The 20639-nt window shown below is 41.2% G+C and overlaps 2 protein-coding genes and 1 long non-coding RNA gene across 3 annotated transcripts in view; 2 read left to right on the top strand and 1 right to left on the bottom strand.

The window, feature by feature from the left end:
* Nucleotides 1-2286: 2286 nt before the first annotated feature.
* zic3 (zic family member 3 heterotaxy 1 (odd-paired homolog, Drosophila)) lies at nt 2287-7999 on the bottom strand. The gene is made up of 3 exons (XM_018660349.2): nt 6379-7999; nt 5399-5562; nt 2287-4789 (listed from the first exon to the last, which is right to left on the bottom strand). Exons 1-3 carry the CDS (start codon nt 7367-7369, stop codon nt 4607-4609), a joined length of 1338 nt encoding a protein of 445 aa, XP_018515865.1. The 5' UTR covers nt 7370-7999; the 3' UTR covers nt 2287-4606.
* Nucleotides 8000-8294: 295 nt separating this feature from the next.
* LOC108872579 (uncharacterized) overlaps nt 8295-20639 on the top strand; it is a 34230-nt gene continuing 21885 nt past the window's right edge. The window contains exon 1 of the long non-coding RNA XR_001959244.2: nt 8295-8703. This is a non-coding gene — a long non-coding RNA (uncharacterized LOC108872579). The remainder of the gene's footprint in view (nt 8704-20639) is intronic.
* Nucleotides 14910-19692, top strand: zic6 (zic family member 6). Its single transcript, XM_018660348.2, has 2 exons — nt 14910-16173; nt 18177-19692. Exons 1-2 carry the CDS (start codon nt 15216-15218, stop codon nt 18806-18808), a joined length of 1590 nt encoding a protein of 529 aa, XP_018515864.1. The 5' UTR covers nt 14910-15215; the 3' UTR covers nt 18809-19692.

Below are 20639 nucleotides of genomic sequence, written 5' to 3'. Positions count from 1 at the left end.
TCAAGGGCCACGTGCCCTTCTAAAGTGCCCTTGAGCAAGACTCTGCACCCTGCACAGCTTTAAACAGTGCCAAAAAAAAGCCTCAAACAGGCAGTCTTGCATGTGCAGATATAGCTTTTTTCACTCCTGCTTTTTAATTCACAGAGATATAGTCTGTGCATATGACGTCTAATAATTACTAAATTATTGATGGGTGATAAATTAGCCGCCGGGTTTTTTTTAAAAGATCATAGCCGTTGCGTGACAAAAGGCGTTGGGGACCTGCCTTGTGTCGGTTTATCCTCTTAGAGCGCACTCTCCCGCTTAGCCAGCAAATACTCTGTGCGACTGAGGAGACGGGGGAAGGTGAAGGGGTTGGGGTTGACCAATCAATCCGATATCAAACTTCAGCGGGCAGACACGAGCTAGGAGTACAACCCAACCCTGCTTTTTTTCCCCCTCATGCAGCCTCCGCTCCCTTCCTCCTCCTGATACTAGTTCAAGTAAGACCCCATAGGCAGAGAGAGAGAGATTATAGGCTACTGCACGCTGCCAGCAGTCAGCTGCCATCCTCCTGGTCCACACACCGCAGCTCAGTATAGCCCTCCATAAGATAACTGGAGATGAATGAACGCTAACGTCATTCAGAGCCAGTTGTAGCGTGCTGCAGATGGGGTATTGTTATGATACAGCCGCTAGTCTTTACACAACTGCATCCACGTGACCGTCACTGCTTTCTAATCCATTGAGAATCCACCAGAAAAGGAGGCTTTCAAGTTTTTTTTTTCTTCTTCTACTGGATTAAATCGCCTGCGCTGCTTTCTCATATAGGGCAAACTGATGACTTGTATTGGGCGTCAGCATTAAAGCGCATGCACGGGCAATAACATCGGGCTATTCCCGGTGGAGGATAAACATCCCTAAAAGTCAGAAAACCTATTGGCAGAGTTACACTTGACTCGCCCGGTTTAAGATGACAGTCATGACCTAAATCCACAGCAATCTGATGTAATAAGGGAAAACAGATGTGATCCATAAAGACGCCATTAAAAAAATAATTATCATATTTTGCCTTTTATTCCCTAAAGATGATCAGCGCGCTGCAGGTCAGAGCACTTTTCTGTGAAGCACATCCCAGACGCTTGCGTAAAAATGCAGCCTCCATGTGTGTGATGAGAGCCCGCCGTGTTTCGGAGAAAGCCGGGTCTCGGTTATTTGACGTCACGGTGTCTGAGAGGAGGAACTTGAAATGTGCGACTAGACGAGCCGAGGAGGAGGAGGAGGAGGATGGGGAGAAAAGGAGGGGGAGAGGAGAGGGGGTGAAAAGAAATGAAATCAAACGGAATGCAAGGGGTGCGCTTGCGCAAGAGTAAAAAAAAAAAAAAAAAAAAAAAAAACAGAATTTGAATCAATATTCCTGAAACTGTTTGTAGTTGAAGAATATTGGGGAGGGGAGGTTGGGGTGGAGAGTTTGAGAGCACCTTGTGGGGGGTGGCTGTAAAAACACTCCTCTGGTTTAGACTTGAATGGGAAGTAAAGCAGTAAAGTCTTCATTTTACAGCAGCCTTTCAAATAACACACTGTGCTCTTCTGTTGTTTTCCCTGCGTTTAACCAAATATCGTTTCCTAAAACTGGATAAATGTTGCTGTATAATATTAGAGATTTCAGGCCTGTGCATGAGCCCTTGTTGTGATTCAGGCTGATTTTTTTCGCCGTTTAAATGCTTATTATGGCGTCCATTGATGTGTGGTAACTCCTTTGGTTGTTTTTATGAAGCGGTTCCTTGTTAATCGGGTAGTGGGAGACGCTGAGGCAGCGCCACTTTTGGCAACGTATCCGACTCTGCTTTCACGGTCACACAGTGTCCTCAGTTGCCCGTCTTCCAGTCTGCACGTCAGGATTATTATTTGTAAGCGCTCAGTTTAGAAAAAACCGAAACAAAAAAAACTTTGCATGTGCAACTTTTTAGCCATGGACTGATGACCCACCTCCCCATCTAACCCCCCACCCCACCCACTCTGTGCCAAGAAGTGGTCCACTAACTTGCCCTCCCCACCCACCCTCCTCTTCAGTATTCACATTCACACGCGCACACACATACACACACACACACACACACACACACACACACACACACACACACACAGCCAAGATACTAAGATGGCGCCTTAATCAGTGTCAAGTTCAAGTGACTCCTACTAGTCTGATACAAACAGCATGGCAAACAGTGTCGACTATATGTGATAAGGATGCAGGGAGCAGGACAACACTGGTAAATAATAACAATCAACGTCGCAGTCTGGAAGTCGCTTTTCATAATGTTTTTTTTAATTTCAGTCAAAATTTCCGTTCACATTTCTTCATAAATAGTTGGTAAAACAAATAAACCAACATACAGTAGCCTAAAAAGTACAAGGAACCTTTGCCTCTGGTAGCTAAATAGGCTAACGCATAGGCCTGCTGTTGTAACATGGTTTGCCTCAATGTGGCACAGTGACACAGTTCATCAGTAAAACATTTTTGCTCTTCAGGAATAACTTGGAGTGTGACCCATTTCTCCCAGAAAGTGTTACAACATCACATTCTAGCTGTGTTTATACATCAGATATTTTTTTCTCTGACCTCTGGACATGGGGCAGAAAGGTGGTGGGAATAAGAAAAAGTATTTCTTTTAAATTAAGGTATAGAAAATAGCATATAAAACATATATTCCTTAAATTATTTAAATAAACTTATTTCATATATCACTGTCACGAGGTACCGTTTTTTACATTTTATTTTAAAAGTAGTGCTGGTGGTCTGAAATTGTTCTCATATGAGTACAATATACTTTGTGTATGCATAATATTTAATTCTTGAGAATAGGTTACAATGCAATGCTGTAACTCTTTTTTTTAACCACTGAACGTATTCTCCCCCCAAAAAACCCCACATAGACCTAGAATTCCTTCCACTAAATTTTGTTAAACACAAAAAATGTCATCTTGACAAGTTATTCACACAAAACAAGCAAATGTGTAATCAAACTGCTCTATATGCAACACCACAACAAATAACACGCTTAGTTTCACAGAAGAATTACATTTAAAACAATGCAAGCTGACAGACAAAAAACTTTTTTTATTTTTGAAGATACTGTGTTGTGACAGTTCCATTGTTGCCGATGCACACATTTAAACATACTTGCACAAAGACATTGCTGGAACTATAAAGACTGCCATACTGGCGCATATATTTTGGGTGCTTGACCCGAATTGGAAATACTCAAAATAACTGTCACCTTGATTTGGAAATCATGAACTTCGCACACTTCGTCTAAGACCTGTATAGGAGTGCAATAGGCTGATGGGTTCATTCCTCTTTTTTCCCCCCCAATACTGAGTTTATGCTACGAATTGACATCTATTTCTGATTCTATCAAAGTAAAATACACAAAAAGTTTAAATTTAACCGAAAATAAAGATATCAACAGAACCGTTTTATAGCTTCTCAGCTCAACTGAACTCAGTTCTACAAAGTCAAGGATTTACATGTCAATGGTCTCATAAACAAAAATAAAAGTGACGGAAATATCTGCATTATATATAGACAAATCCATAATATTCATATAGATGATTTCTTCGATCCAAATAAGACACATGTAGGCCTATTGGTTAAAAAGAAAAAAACAGAAGGATACAATCGCGATGTTGGAGCTTTAGAGTTTATCATTTGTTCAATGTTAAGCTGGTTATGACCAAAACTGTACAGTTCTTGTTAGAAAACATTTTCCATAAATATCATTTAAGTCTCAGAACTTATACCCATAATTAAATTACAAATTGATAAATATGGCATCATGGATATGTATTTACAACGGTATTAACAAAAGGCAACGTTATATTCAACGGTAACAATCGTAACCTAATACCACATTTCTCCACCTGAAAACGGACGTTGACAACAGATTCGACCCCATCAAACAAGGAAATACATTCACGAGTATAATATTTATTTATGATTTTTTTTTTCTGTGTTCAAGTTCATGACAAAGACTTTGGCACGTTTCTTAAGACTGTTTGAAGTTCCAACAATCAATTGAAGAGGCGACAATAGCGCGTCACCGTCATATAAAACAGCATGAAATAATCTTTCCTTTTTATTCTTTTTTTTAAATAAAAATTTGAGAAAATACATAAAATGAAAAATAAAACAATTTTTTTCTGAAATCTGTAAACTAAAAGATAAAAAAGAACATTTATTTATACTGAGAAAGTATTACGTTTATTTATTCGTGATTTTTTTTTATTTTTTATTTTTATTTGATTTCCTCAAAACTGCGGAATCAAAGTCAGATTTTCGTGATCCTGAGAACGGACGTGGCCTGCGTGGTGCTGGCTTTTGCTCTCATCTCCTCTTGTTGTTGTTGTTGTTGTTGTTGTCCCAATCCCATTTGTGTGTGTGTGTGTGTGTGTGTGTGTGTGTGTCTGACAGTGTGGGTGTGTGTGTGAGTGAAAGAGAGAGATTGAGTGTGTGTACGTGTGTGTGTGTGTGTGTGTGTGTGTGAAAAGTGAGCAGGAATAGTTTTTAAGGTTTTTATCCTCAACCCCGTGGTCCACATTGTTGAGAGGGTTTGTTCCTCTGACTTCAAACGTACCATTCATTAAAGTTGGGTGCCAGTCCTTCGCTGTGGCCGGACGTGTTTTGTACGGCTGACGGCGGTGTTTTTGTCGGGTCTTCGGTGCTGGCTGAGACCAGCACTGGCGGTGTGGACGACTCATATCCAGAGCTCGCTGCTGGAGACGATTCAGATCCTTGAGACTCATGTACCTGCAAAAAAAGGAGAATATGAGCAGTGAGTTATTGATACTGACGTATAATATTCATTCATGTCCTGATGGTGCATTTAAGGTAGCTTGACAGAAGGGAGATGAACTTAAATGCGGATTAACTCCGGATTTTATAGGGCAACTATAAGGTAACAGTAAACAAAAACACACAGCAAACTTGAAAACAGACACGCTAACTTCTATAACCTGAAAAAAACATGTCTGAAAATGTAGTTTCTCTTAAAGTAAATGATTTTAAAATATATCAATAGACAGAGATAATTGCAACGCTTCAGGCTACTTTTATCAAACAACGCTGTAAATCTAGCATCAAAGAAATTACAGACAAGTGAAATACTCACAACTCATCACTCCTGTATTTCAATTGTTTAATTAAACCAAGAGTGTAAGTGTCACTCGTGGACTAAACATCTTAAATGGTGTTTTTACGCAGTATGACAGTGCTATAACATCTTAAGAAATGCCTGAAGTTGTGATAGTCACTGTCTGTGGCAGAGGAGGAGGGGGTGGGGTGGAGTGAAGTGGAGTGTGTGTGTGTGTGTGTGTGTGTGTGTTAATGTGTTTAAGGAGTAATGAAGACGTTAATTACCTTCATGTGTTTCCTGAGAGAGCTGGGGTGTGTGTATGACTTGTCGCACACTTTGCAGATGTATGGCTTGTCTGATGTGTGCACATGCATGTGCTTTTTCCTGTCGCTGCTGTTGGCGAAGCGTCTGTCACAGCCATCAAATTCACACTTAAACGGCTTCTCACCTGCAGGATTAAATACACACCGTGAATCGCCCGCACAAAACACACACACACACACACACAGAGAACTCCCTATCGTAACACCACATGGTAAACTCAGAAGCCCGGAGATGTAAATTGTCTGCAGCCTATTATATAACACCGTAACCTACATTTTCGGGGCGACATGGATACAGCTCCACTACTACACACACTGCTCTGTCAGGCTTTATTTATTCAAGAGGCCTGCTCCTTCATGCTACTACTGGCCTGCTCCGTGCGTCTGCTCTTATATAGTAAACACTGAATCAACAGGGCATTTCTGCACTATGCAATAGCTGAGCAAGGGTGAGAATTAGTAACTCAACCACAAACTGAATAGCTGTAATTGTATATGACGTCCATGAAGCACAAGAGTCCCAAGTCTGCCTAAATATCCTCACGCTGCTAATGCACTTAAACTCTGACAAGTGAGGAAAGTATCTATCTTTGTGAATCACACACAACTTCTTAGCACAAAGGCAACAAGAATGAAAATGAGGTTCAACAACACACCAAAGTTGCTCAACAGGAGCACATCATATTTTCAGCATTATTGAGTCAACACTATTTTGTCACTGTGTTTCTATATAATACAGAAAACAGCACAAACAATTTGGTAACATACTTTGGGAACTGTTCAACATGCTAAATATGGGGCCAAGTTCTCAAATAGTTCTTATAAACAACAAAAACATGCACACAATGTCTAACACAGATCATGTGTTTTCGGGAGAGCCCCACTTTTTAAAAAAATGTTATTTCATGAACGCTCGTGCCGTGAGATTGTTGGTGCCTTACCTGTATGTGTTCTTTTGTGGATTTTCAAATTTTCCGATCTGGCGAATATTTTCCCACATCCGGGGAACGGGCATGGGAACGGTTTCTCGCCCGTGTGCACACGGATGTGGTTGACGAGTTTGTACTTGGCCTTAAAAGATTTCCCTTCTCTCGGGCAGTCCTCCCAGTAACAGACGTGGTTGCTCTGTTCGGGGCCGCCGACGTGCTCCATGGACACATGGGTGACCATCTCGTGCATGGTGCTGAAAGTCCTGTCGCAAGTCTTTTTGGGTCTGTTCATCTGGTTCTCATCTATCCATTTGCAGGATAATTCTTGTTTAATGGGTTGCCTCATGTATCTAAAGAAGGCCCCTGGACCGTGGTGTGTCGGCACATTCATCCCCATGTTCATGTTGATGGGGTGGTTGTAGTTGTGGAGCTGAGCCCCGTAGGGGTCCGTCCGAGGGCTTGCGACCGGACGGTAAGGATCAGGTCTTCCGAAAATGTCCCCGCGTAAGCCAAGATGCATTTGGCTGTTAACTACATGTCCGCTCGGTGAGGAGTGGCTCACCCCCTGGTCGTGAAGTCCTGGAAACAACAGATGTCCGGGGTTATCGGTGATCCCGGGCGGCCCGTGGAGGCTCCCCGCCGAAGCTGCAAAGATCCCATGCTGGGCGCTCGGCGCTGTGGACTCGCCAACACTCCGGTTCCGGAAGAGAAAGTCCCGTGTTGAATTGAACGCTCCCCCACCGTACGAGCCCACCTGCCCGCCGTGCGAGTGTCCCAGGGCAGCTGCATATCCACTGGCCTGCGGGGTGAAAGCTGATGTCTGGCTGGAGGCGATGTCGTGAGCCACGGGGCTGATTTTGAAAGCTGCGGAGTGGGAGGAATCGGTGAAGGGATTCAGTCCCAGACTCGGGTCTCTGTTCCCGATATCGTGGTGCCGCGGTGTCCCGAAACCCCCCACTCCTAACGATGCAAACTGCGGACCGCTGTCAAGAAGCATAGTCATGAGCTTGGAGCAAAACTTAGGAGACGGGAAGAAAACAGAAAACAAAATTAAAATCCAGTTTAGCGGAGCGCGCAAGCTGCAGACACCGCGCCGAGATTTACCACGTTTAGCGAGAAAATCCTAAAATAAAAAAACACAAACCAAGCCAAGCGGAGAAAAAATCCTATGCGTAAAAGAGTTGGGAGAAAAAAAACTCCCGTTGACTGCGATCCGTGAGAAAGAGGATCAAACTTCCCCCCCTTTCCAGGCGGATGATGTCCTTGGACTGATAAAGTCAATCACTCACTCCCAGAACATAAATGAACTCGGGAGGCAGTGCCACGGCAGCCAATCGGCGCTCGGCTACCCCTCCGACACGTGACCGTGAAGGAGGGTGTTAATTGGCTAGATTTCTGGTGATTGGCACCGTTTGGTATTGAAGATGGCAGGTCGTCTCAATTGGTTTCATTTGATTGGCTCTTACAGGCATTATTTTGCAGGTATAACCGAGCACTCTAGCGCAGATCCTGTACGTGTTGTATGTGGTGTGCCTTATGCAGCCGTACCTGATTTATGCACCTCAAGAAACTCCCAAACAGTTTTATAAATCAAAAAATATATAATCTGTGCAGGCTATAATACTTACTACATGTTTTTAACCAGATTCAAACTTAGTGGAGCACTTATGATGTTTTACAGAAACAGTATGAATGAAGTTATCCCGCATTATATCTATCAGTCTCCTACTTTATATATAGGTGACTTATCTGTGTTATCTGTCTCTTTTATGTGACTAGTTTGGCTCTTATTAACTGAAAAACTTGAATGTACTTGGCACAGTTCCAAAATGTGGCTTTCTTGAAGCCGCTTGAAAGGGGGAAGGGGGGGGGGGGGGGGGGGGGTATTTTTTCTTCGCAAAAGCTCTATAGGGTGTAAGACGGAGGAATAAAAGACAGAAAGAAAGATGGCAGTAATTGTAATATCCTGAGATTTTTTCGCTCAGCCAAAAATTCGTGCCATTGAGCAAGTTTCACAGGGGCTGCCGCTGACTCGCTGCAGGACACATAAAATCTGATCAAGTTCAGAGACGCGCTGAGTGCTTCAAGCGGCGCTTTTTAACTCCAAGCCTTTCACATCCTTTTCCCCCTCAATCTGTCCCAGGAAGGAGCTCACATTCTTTATTTTAGGGGATCTGGACTAAAAAAAAAAGAAAAGAAAAAAGAAAAAAAGAAAGGAAAAAAAAAAAAGAAAGAAAAAAAATTTCTTCAAATCAGTCCTTCATTCTGCTTTCGCCCTCATCCTCCCGCATTCACTCCCAGAACATTTCCTCGAGAAAGAGTTATAGATTGAAAAAGGTGAGTTTTCTGACTTATCCGTCGTCTTTCTGTGTTGGTAAGAAAGGGGCATGAGGTAGGCCTGTGTGTGAACTGCATGCTGTGGAAGTGTGTAAATCTACACTTTATTGCATTTAGCCCGTGGAGGTTGCATGGGATTTGGTTTTCTTGAAGTTAACATAGCCTGCTCAGTGCTTAGGCCTGTTACTCATATGGTAATTTAATTGTTGTAAGGACCTGTATACCTCTGTTTTTTATGGCTGTCGTGCACATTAGTACAACACTTGTGCTTTTTGTACATAACCTCAACACCTTATCTTGAAGCGAAAACGACGAATGAGATTCACTTCATCTCTTTTTCCTCTGGTGAGCTGCACCCCCCTCCTCCTCCTCTCTCTGTTTCTCTCTCTCTCTCTCTCTCTCTCTCTCCCCCCTATCCCTCTCTCCCTCTCTCTCACCACGAAGGCATAGCCTCTCACAGTTTACTCCCCCCTTCACTCTCACACACTCGTCTTCTCACACGGCACACAGCATGCGCGTGCACACACACACACACACACACACACAGTGTAGCATGAGCACACACACGCACACGTAGTTAACAAAGTTTGCCTTTGCAGTTTGCAATATGAGATTTATGGCGACCTTTGTGAACTTTCACAAGTGACAAGCAGCCTGTTAAGTTTCCTATATTCCCTCCATATTTTATTGGCTTGTTGAAACGTGAAGGCTCTTTACGCCACTTAGGGTTATGTGCCGTGTATTTGCAGCCATATTATCACTATGAAATAATTAAGTAACATGGTTTAGATGAGTCACAAATGTTTGCGAGCGACAGAGCAAGCAGCGTAGGCACTGAGCTCTTGCTGGGAAAAAGGGGAGCTGTCAACAACTAGGCCTAATGTAAAGCAACTGTTGCTTGAGAGTTAAATTTAAAACTACTGCAGGCCTCCTCTGGTATACTGGTATTTATTAAATGCTTTATTCAGTATATTTTTGCAAATGTAGAATTTAGCCATTGGGGGCTTCATTTTCTAATTATACGTCTTTCATCAGTATCAAAACAAATAAAAGTCAGGAATTGCAATAATAGGCTATTAGGTGATTTATTTTATTATTATTTTTTTTTCCTTTAAAAAAATTAATCCACGTGTTCTGGCCTGAAAGCAAGACTGCCTAGGCGCTTTAATAGTGTTTTTACTGGACAATAGAAAATGGGGAAACTTTAAAAGAGGGGGAAAGGCAGCTTTATGGACCTCTTATAGAGCTGCACTTTTGTTAAGCGTTTGTCTCATTCACAGCAGCCATTTTTTACCCAAATATTTTACACCGCTTCTCGAGCACGCCGCCCTCCGCTCGTTGACATTTTCACCTCTATTTTTTTGACATCTCAATTTAATTCAATTTTGGTACATTTTGGGCAGTTATACTTTGTAGTTTTGCACTCAGGAGATTTTATATATTTGTTTAAATTTTTATAGATGTTCATTTTAATTGCATAAAATCATTAGATGGATATCCATTTACTTAGGCCTGAATATTCTTGAATTCAAATGCCCGACACAGTTAAAATCTTTAATGATAATTTACACGTGGGCGTAATGGAAGGTGATAGATTATCGCAGGTTATTCTGCAGGACTGCAGTATGCATAATTTGATTATTTAGTTATCTCTGCCGGGATTACCTCATTGGGCGTTGGGATAGCCCATTGGTTATAATATAACCTTCCTCTGACTGAGCATGCGCGTTACCTTAAAATATCACAATATTGTAGTGTGCATACCTCTGTGACAGTAAGCCCATGCTGTTGGAAAAGAGCAGAACATAACCATCAGCCTAAATGGTAAACAACCCACATTTATACATTTATTCTAACTAGAGGTGTTAGTCAGCAGCTATAAAGGTTATTTCTGTACATAATTTGATAAATGACCTAGATGCATGATAATTATTTTTCTTATATAAACAAATTGGCCTATGGCAGGCCAATCATCTGTATTTTTTCTTACAGCAAAGTTTGGTAATTTCTTTTTTTTAGTCCATGTTGTCTGGCCTTTAGCCTATACTATGCTTGGCTGGCTCAGGCCGCTAGTGCTATAGACAAGTTTGTGGACTGGAAGTTAACTCAATAGTGACCAGACAAAAGTGAAATCTTCATCTCCCTAAGCCAATGGCAAAACCACAGCCCAGCATTACTTCCATTTATCAAATACCACTGTAAACGAATGCGTTTTGCGTATTTACATTTTAAACAGACAGAAAATGGTCAATGTATCCCAGCGGCACAGTTAAATGAAGGGTACAGTGATTCACTGTTTTCACCTAAATGACCATTGTGTTGAATGAACTTGCAGGTTTTTGCTGTGGTTTAATGTGGCATATCCCAACTCGCAGACCATGTCTGTGCCTTGATTAAATGAGAGAATGAATTGTTGTTTTCTGTGTGCTGCATGGGACGCATTCTCCATGACACCTTTCTCAGTTCTCTCACATTCTGCGTAGCCCACATCATAGTGTAAAGGCTCAAATTCTGGGTTGCATTCATACAATAACCCAGTAGATTTCATATAAATAAAACGATAACATAAAATATCATTTTGGCTCACACTTTTTTCAGTGAGAATACTGTTTATGCATGCAACATTTGCATCTACTTATTTCCAGAACGCTTTGTGTTTTCACAAGACAAATATTTACATTTTGCGCTATATTTTGAAATTCTTGCAGCCATATCAGATTAGATGTTAGTTTTCATTTCTCTGTAAGTGGAGCAGCTGATGATGACTAGGATTTTGTCACCATAGATACCAGAGTTTTATATGATGAATGACAATTTAACTGAATTGTAATTTGAAGTTTCACAGTGTGATGCTTGACTGTATATTGCATCGCTGTTGGGTATTTTTGTGCTGTGTGTTTTTGTTTTTTGTCTGTAATGGGAGAAACATGGTCCCAGAAATGTTTTGTCATTTCTTACTTGCTTCACTCAACTCAGGTTTATATTTGCATATAGTACAACAATAACTCCACAGATTGTTGTCTATATTTCATAAATTATATGGTCAGTTGGATCTTGAGTGACTGCTACAGTACTTGAAGTTTGCCTTCATATGGCTGATGGAGAGGGCTAATTGACTTCTTGCTGTGATTTACTGGAGCATCTGTCTGCAAATGGACTCATCCCAAACCTGTTAATTCATCTAAATTTCATAAAGTCATGGCAAGACTGCACTGCCATCCCTCATCAATTATAAAATCTCATCACACTCCATACTAATGCATGCAGTTGTTTAAACATACACACACATAAAATCACACATGGACATTCCTGTTTGTGCCACATATATGAACACACACTAACTTTGTGTCTCTCTCTCTCTCTCTCTCTCTCTCTCTCTCACACACACACACACACACACATATGCACAGACAGATTTGGATACCTGATGTAACAATTCTGTGCTCTCTATCCTTCTCTCCTCATTCTTTTTATTAACGTGTATTTATAAATCCTTGTGTAAATGTTTATGGCCTTTGTGCGAAAGATTATTTTAAAAAGAATTCTTCTAATTGCAGTCCCACATTAAAAAAATAAAATCTGATGAAGTTTCAGTCCAGCATACACCATGGCGTTACTCTGTATCTCTGCTCTTCTGACTGGCATTTGTGTTCTGTTTCATTTCATCTCTGCATAGCGCCTTTGTCATTAGTTCCATATTCACTGTACTGGGAAAGACTTGGACCTTATGGATGTAAAGCGTATTCCCTGACATGAATGTTTTGATTGTTGGGAGTGATATTTTGTGTGCAACAGTCACTAGGATTTTGTCTGGCCTGTCAAGCAACCAAAATAAATGACCGGACTGATAAAGCTGGAGGGTTGAGAGGGATTGCAGGATGTCAAAATGCTAAATTTTGCTACAGTATAGATATTGAGGCTGAAGTTGTATAAGCACTCCTGTAGCTTCCTAATTTAAAATGCTACATTGTTGATTATTTGGCATATTTAATCAAATTTAACAAAAAATACTGTAAGACATTATAGTAAGACGACAAAGTCCTCAGCTAAGTAAAAAAATACTCAAAGTGCATATTTACATGTCTTTGCCATTACTTTTATAATTTTACAGTTTTTCGCTGAAGCTAATCTTACCACTCCAACATTAATCCTTACAATTTTATTAAACTTATTTGGCAAATTTTAAACCCATAAATTTACTAATTAAATACTTACAGTCATTTAGCTCATTGTGTTATTACTTGACTTACATAGTGTATTGCAGAGAAATGAATAGAATTGTAATTTATGGAAAACTACTTATTAGACTAAAGTCTCATTAAGTTATGACCACATTAAGAGCCTATTGAACATATTAACAAATTTGGTTGTTATGAGCAATTAAATGATCTAAGTTCTTTAACAGTAGATTACAAAATATTAGCTGCAGTTGATAACTGTAGTTATCAAATAGGCCTATAGCGCAAACCTCACTTGCTATGACTCCATATATTGAAAATATGAGGCTAAACAAGCCTCATAGAATCAACGTGTTATATTAAATCATAAAAGTGCAGTTCTTCTAGATGGTCCTCTCTCTTGTTTTGCCTTTTTTTGCTGCAAATAAGAACCTGGAATCATTTGGGGGCGCAGGTCTGTCAGTGCTTTATGCTTTCTGAATGACAGATTGGAAACTTTCGCTTTATTGGCCTTCAGCCCTCAATCATTTTCGGAAATGCATCGGGTTAAAGGTTGACAAACATGAGCGTCCATTACAATCATGACAGAATTAGGCCGGTTCTGGGCCTGTCTACTATTTTGCGGCACTTAATGTCAAGTGGGCCCCCATGCTTTGTCTCTGCCTAGGATCCACTGCAGGTGACGTCAGCATAACAATGTGGAAAAGGATTTTTCCCCCTTTTTTTTTTTTTTTTTTTTTTTTAAATAAAAGTAGAAAATTCCGCCAGCTCTGGTCTTTGGAAATAAGGGGGGTTTCACCTTAAACCTATAAGCTGCAGTTCGGGGCCAGTGCCACGTTTTGTAGATTTAAATAAAAGCAACAGATAAAAGAATCTGGCTGAAGTGGTCCTGCTAGAGGAAAGTGCGCTGATAGAATCAGAGCCACGTCAAAGGCGAGAGAGACGTGCAGAAATATGTGCTGCACTTAAAGGAGCGTGGAGGGCTTGGAGCTGCTGTCCTCACAGCACCCCAAAGTAAGAAAGTTTATCTGAGTTTCCCTTTAACAGTGGAGCCCAACCACTGCTGTTTGTCACGTTTCACAATTTCCATTTTACATAACCAATTTTACGTCTGTGCTATCCTGAAAGACGCATGGTGCACTTTTGATGATTACTAATTTATTTAAGCTTAATGAGAGAGGATTCATGTATAGAATTGGTTAACATTGGGCTCAAAGGTAAAGTAGTACATCTTGTTCTGTAGTACTCCCCAGTGACGCTGCTGGGAAATCTGAAATAACTTTTTCCAATAAGATGATAATGAAATGTTGGTGTTCCGCTGCATTGTGTAGAACAAGGCTACTTGTTGCTATATCAAACTTTAGTTTTTCGTAGTACAAGAGAGCAACAGGTAATTTTGTACCTTCATGAAAATACATATATTTCAAGTGTAACGCGGCACTCTGATGGGGGCAGAGTAACCTTACGTAAAAAAGTACAGCCTTATACTTTGTGATCATGCGGGATAATGACACAAATGCATTACTAGTAGTTTTAAATAATTTCAAATAAGTGGTTTAATCGTTAGAGTTAGTTTTCTGTGACTTTCACTGTTTTCAAATGTGGCACTCCATTCTAAATGCAGGTCTTGACAATAATTGGCCTGGACACGCACTGGCCAGTCTCTGTATTATTCTTGCAGAGCAGGAGTGTGGGACATTTGCTTTGGCAAGAATTCCAGTGAAATAAAAGACGGTAGATAGGCTGTGATTGTCTTGTGTTTTGCTCATGTCTCGCGTTTAATCACTTGACTTTTGTCGGGTGATTAGTATTACACATTAACCTGTACATTTTCTCATACGCGCAGATTCAGATAAGGGAACTTGTAAGAAGGCGCCTGAAGTTAAAGAGGCAGCAATATTTGGGAGTATCGCGGCACATTTCAAAGCATTTTCTGTGCGATATTTGAAAACGGAGTCGTGCAGTGAACGCCTGCGTGTCCCTTTTAAAACAAGCCCAGCGCCTGTCAATCACAGCGCATTCCAACCAATCCCAAAGCTCCCTTTTTAAAAGCAGGTTTGCCTGCTGTGCTTTTATATTGCACCATGGCCTGTTTCGAAGCATTTTTACTACCACGGTTATTGCCACAAATCAAGAGGGCAAAGTGAACGGCATGGGACTCACACCAACTTTAACGAAATTGAGTCTGGTTCCTACTTCTGGGAAGTTCACGGCCAAGAATTTCACATGCAGATGATATACAACAAGGAAAATGGAAACAGAATTTCTAGGTGTATCCTGAGTGCTGAATTGGTTGATTTTGCAAACTCATAGCCAAACTCGTCACAACAAAACATGACAAGCCTTTCGAGGTTTAGTGGCTGCCCTCTCTCTTGCGTCAACCCCGGGGAGAGCAATACTGAACCCAGCGTGGTGCTGCCACCTTTGGCAGGAGAGCACATGGGACACCCCACTGGCAGTTCCTTAAAACTCTGCCCCTCGCACAATTTGCGAGACTACCCCGAGACGAGGTCCAGTGCATATGTTGACCATTCGGTTCCCAATTTTTCAGACTCTGGATACCCCAGCCACCGGTTAGAGCACAGCCCTAGGGGCATTATCATTGGAGCCAATCTTTCTGGAGCCGGCATGCCACCCGTCACTGATCAACTGGCATCAAGAGCTAACCAACATGGCGGGATTGGAAGGTATCGTGACTTTCCTGGCTGCAGAGACAACAGAAGTCATGCTTTTTTCACAAGTTATCAGGAGCAGGCCCACGCCTCCACCGACGCGTCCCGAGACCTCGGCAGCCAGATGATGCTGGGTTTACCTGGCGACCTCCTCACCCGGACTCACCCTTATGGCCAAGCCATCAGCCCCAAGGGAAACAGCCAGCAACTTGTCACACAATTCCTGGGTCTGTACAAACCCCTGAACATGGCAATTCAGCGTGGAGGAGGCGACGCTTTCCTCAGGTGCTCTAAACAAACAGTGAAGCACGAGCTGGTGTGCAAGTGGAGTGACGGCCAAGAGGGGGCTGGGAAGCTGCCCTGCTCCAGAGCCTTCGGGACCATGTATGAACTTGTCACCCATGTGACAGTGGAGCATGTCGGAGGACCAGAGCACTCTGAATATGTGTGTCACTGGGAGAATTGTGCGAGGGACAGGAAGCCTTTCAAAGCCAAATACAAGCTGGTCAACCACGTCAGAGTCCACACAGGGGAAAAGCCCTTTCCATGCCCCTTTCACGGCTGTGAGAAAGTCTTTGCAAGATCAGAAAATCTAAAGATCCACAAGAGGACTCACACAGGTTAGTTAATAACCAGAATGCAACATAGAATTAAATAACAACTGCAACAACAATAATAATAACAATGATAATAACAATTATAATAATAATACGTTCTGATTCTGAGGTTTAATTTTAATAAAATGTGGTCAGTATTTTCAACTTCACAAACTCCTTCATTAATATTGAGCAGTTTGCAGTGTTTATCCGTGTGAACGTATTTTTTTAATTTTCTCTTTCATTACTTAATTCATTGTGGAATTTTATAAACATAAACAAATTGTATAAACTTATTATTATTATTATTATTATTATTATTATTATTATTATTATTATTATTATTATTATTATATTTTTATTTTTTCAGGGTGCTGGTTCTATTCAGGCCTACATGATTAAAATGATAAATATTATGCAAAGCTTCTCGTGCTGCTTCTCACCGTCTCTCTGTGATTGCCTGGTTTTACAGGAGGGGGAAGAAAAAAAAAAAACATTTGTAGGCTCAATGCAGGAACCACAGATGAGTAGTAGCCTAGTAGTGAGCCTGTTACAAACGAGTACAGTCTGCAGGCCTAGTGGTTTGGGTGCCTCTCCCACTTCATTCAGTGAAATTATTAAATAAATGCCGGGACACCGGAGAGTTGTGACGTAGCCGTTACGCTGTCTCTGCCTCCCAGGGACTCATCTCCTGTGCTCAGAAACAGTAGCAGAGCACATCACACTCTGATGTGGTAGGAAATAAAAAAGGGTGAGTAAACGGTTGACCTCACTCAGCAAAAGGAAATAATTATTAGTGTAAAGAAAATGAATCACATTTCATACAGATAATTTATTTATGGCCTTATCCTCACTTTTGATAGGCCTTTTACTTGTCAGTGAAATGATGTCATATGTCATAAAATGGAGACTTTCCCTCTGCACGCCCTTGATATGAGCAGAGTAATATCCTCTCTAAAAAGGATTTCCTATACAATCTTCTTTTATACTTCTTTTCACACACATCAAGGGTTTGTAGTAGAAACGTGATCTCACAAGGTGTAATTATACTGAAATGTAGTTTTTAAATTGAAAATATAATTATCAAATGAAGAGTGGCCCTCAGAAAAAATGGCTTGCTGAATAAAATATTATTTATTAGGCTCCAGCCTTTTACTTGTGGTGTAAATTGTTTTACTAATGAAAGCAAAGAGTATAGAGACAGAGAAAGGGACGCTTAATGACATTTATTTCACAACTGCACATGCGTAGTGCGTTAATTAGACATAATTTATGACATTATTTTTTTATTTTTTATTTTTTTTGAAATTCCGAAAGACTGGTATTCATTAACATGCAGGCCTGTAAATGATAACAGAAACTATTTAAGTTTTATTTATGAGTCCAGCTCTTACTGATTTGCTCGCTACTACATCTCTGTGTGTGTGTGTGTGTGTTAATGTGTGTGCAGAAGGGACAGAAGCGCCGCAGCTGTAGGCAATTTTGTGCCAGAATATCAATTAGCATCTTGATAGCCATAATTCATGCTATGCATGATAACTCAATTTAAACAAATCTTTGCATTTGCTCTGGCAGGTTCATCAGAATCTAATGCATGTTTAACTGCAGCCTTGTTGATTCAGTCCGCAGATAAGCTGCCTCTCACTTGTTGCGATCAGGACTGCAGCAAAGTTTCAGCAACTAGTTTGAACTCTGTGTTTGAGTGACTTTTGCACATTAGAAATTATTTACTGTACAAATGCGACTTTTAAAAAACATTTATAGTCCAGGCTGATTTGGCCTGATAAGCGGCTCTGTGTTTGCAGAGTCACAGATTGGAAGCTGGAGATCAGACACTTTACAGTGTGGAGTGAAGCCTGGATGTGCATTTTGGGGTTTTAGGCTCACTTTTCAGATATCATTGTTAGGTATAAGGAGTGTACTTTTTGGACGTAGGCTACATTAGTAGCATTTTTGGCCAGGGAGAGCATGCACGGGCCTGTGAGCATATTCGTAACTCGCCGTCATTTCTCTTTTTGCACGTTTAGGTGAAAAACCTTTTAAATGTGAGTTCGAGGGCTGCAACCGGAGGTTTGCGAACAGCAGCGACAGAAAGAAGCACTCTCACGTGCACTCCAGCGATAAACCCTACATGTGCAAGGTCAGGGGCTGCGACAAGTGTTACACCCACCCAAGCTCCTTGCGAAAGCATATGAAGCTCCACTGCAGCAAGGCCCACGTCGCCAAAAGCGGCGACTCGCGTCCCGGCGACGGGGGTCACGCCGCCGCCGAGGCCAGGTCAACCAGAGTCCCGGATGGAACCCAGATCAGCCCCTCTCACCCCCCCACCTCGACTCACGACGTCCCCCTGTCCCCCTCAGAGAGTCGAGACCAGTCGACCCCGAGGTCACGTTTCCATCACACGTTTGACAGCAGTTTGGACTACTCCACACACAGGTCACAGCCCCTCCTGGACCCTTTGTTGCTGCAGAGAGGCAGCTACAGGTCCCAGTCCTCCCAGTATCCCTGCGGCCAGACAGGTCACACTTTTGCCCAGAGCTCAAGGACTTTCCCCTCCACTTCTCCCTTTCAGAAGAGTATTGTCAATGGATGGTACACATGCCACAGCGGCGTGGACTCCTTCCCACCAAAGCAATGTAATAACATCCCCTCCCTCTGAGTTCCTGTTGGGGACATATGTGGTCGACTTACACTTTTTTGGACCTATTTTTTCCATGTTATAACCTAAAAAGTTACAGCTGTATCTCTATTACTCTCTGTATTTTTGTGAATGTTGTATCAAATATTTTGTGACACGCCGAGTCATCCTATCGAAATCTTACATAGCGAAATGTGCCGAGCTTTATTTGTTGTTGTGAGGCCTTGTTTGGTTGGGTTTGGCTTGTAGCCTTGTAGCTACATCTCCCCTCAGTGGGATATAGGAACTTTTACAAAGTGTGTCTGCCTAATTGTTCGCTGTGTTGCATAAGTATTAAAGATATCTATCTCAAGTGAGACAAAAAATGACAAAGGGTTTTATGGAAATCTGCCTCTTGAGTCTTCTGAGTTTATAGGCTATTACTGGAAAGTAAAAGGAAAAGTCTTGCTGAATGTAACCCTAAGTGTAGGGGTCTTTGTTGAATGTAAACTAGCTGTAACGTATGTCGGGAAGTATAGAAACATTATTCATGTCTATGTATGTCGTAAGATGGAATAAATATCTGAAAGATCTTTCCTCACGTTGAATTAGACCCAATAAGCCTGCGTGATGGGCCTGAAGCATGATTTGTCTGTAATTATAATACTGCGAGGCTCAGTAGGTTTTTTCCTCCCCTTGATGAAGTTCTACTTTTTGCCCTCTTTCATTACACATTCGTATTCTTGTTTGTATTATATGTATATTTCACATTTCTGTGCAAAGTAAGACCAGTGTGTGAGCATAAACCACAGTGTTCGTGATACTATTAAAAACGTTTAATTAGCATACAGTTCTACTGTACATAAGCCTACTGTATAATTAATTATGTATTCTATATTTTATTAAAGTGTCTATATTCTCTTTGATCAGGCATGTGTGGTTAATCCCAATCGATGCATTTTCATATGTGAACTCAAAGTTCCCCCCCCCCCCCCTATTTTTTAATCTTAGAATTTCTAGTAGCCCACGCTATTTTTGCAGATTTGCAATTTTGCGCACACTAACGCACCGCCTGTAAACCTTTGGTGTTCTCTCATACAGGAGCAGTGTCCTGTGTTTTCAGTTGTCAGGGACTGACCCGGACCCGTATTTGTTTCAGTTGATTTGCTTGAGTTGAATCTCCTGTGGTCAGTCTACACAGCAAACAGCAAACGCTCCTCTCAGATTTGAGGTTTATTAACTGCGCCATGACTGCGCGTGTTTTTTGGGATACAGGTGTATTTGTCACAAGGTCACGCGCATTCTTTCTTTCAGTGAGGCACGTTCTCATATTTCTTTTTGTTTCCTCTTTCTGTCATTTTTGCTGATCTTATCTTATTAATTTGTATATTTTCACTCGATTTCAATCTCTGTTGTCTGTCTGCCACTCACTCACACGCACATACACACAGGTACGCGCGCGCGCACACACACCCTCAAAAGTCTTACCTTGAAGGTAAGCAAGCTGCAAACACCCCTATGACCACATTATCCTAAAAATATTATATTGTCCCAAAACTAATAACTAAACAGTATTATCCCTACCATGCTACAGACTGAACACTGTCATTTACCCTATAAAGGATTTACTTTTTCTAATTTTGAGCTCCTCACTTTGAGTCTTATTTAATAGATTTGCTTGATTTCACTGTTAAAAAATCGCAGTCCTCCTTGGAGATGACAGATACATGAGACGTTCTGTTTCACCTGGCCATTGATAAATGTTGAAAAAGTTGTTAGTTTTCCTTTTTAGGATGCATACACTGCTAACATTAAAATGTTTGCTTCATTTACCCAAGTTACAGTTTTGCTGACATACCATATTTGTCCATGT

The sequence above is a fragment of the Lates calcarifer genome, linkage group LG8 (assembly GCF_001640805.2).
Source record: "Lates calcarifer isolate ASB-BC8 linkage group LG8, TLL_Latcal_v3, whole genome shotgun sequence".
In the NCBI taxonomy this organism is placed as follows: Eukaryota; Metazoa; Chordata; class Actinopteri; family Centropomidae; genus Lates; species Lates calcarifer.
Note: the sequence above shows the minus strand (reverse complement) of the source record. Positions and strands in the feature narration are given on the sequence as shown.

Excerpts from the sequence above, each read along its gene's own strand:
- zic6 (XM_018660348.2), top strand. The coding sequence starts at position 15,216 with ATGACAAGCCTTTCGAGGTTTAGTGGCTGCCCTCTCTCTTGCGTCAAC. Across the intron at positions 16,174-18,176 it reads CCACAAGAGGACTCACACAG|GTGAAAAACCTTTTAAATGT; the intron begins GTTAGTTAATAA and ends TTGCACGTTTAG.
- zic3 (XM_018660349.2), bottom strand. The coding sequence starts at position 7,369 with ATGACTATGCTTCTTGACAGCGGTCCGCAGTTTGCATCGTTAGGAGTG. Across the intron at positions 5,563-6,378 it reads CCACAAAAGAACACATACAG|GTGAGAAGCCGTTTAAGTGT; the intron begins GTAAGGCACCAA and ends TTAATCCTGCAG. Across the intron at positions 4,790-5,398 it reads CTCTCAGGAAACACATGAAG|GTACATGAGTCTCAAGGATC; the intron begins GTAATTAACGTC and ends CTTTTTTTGCAG.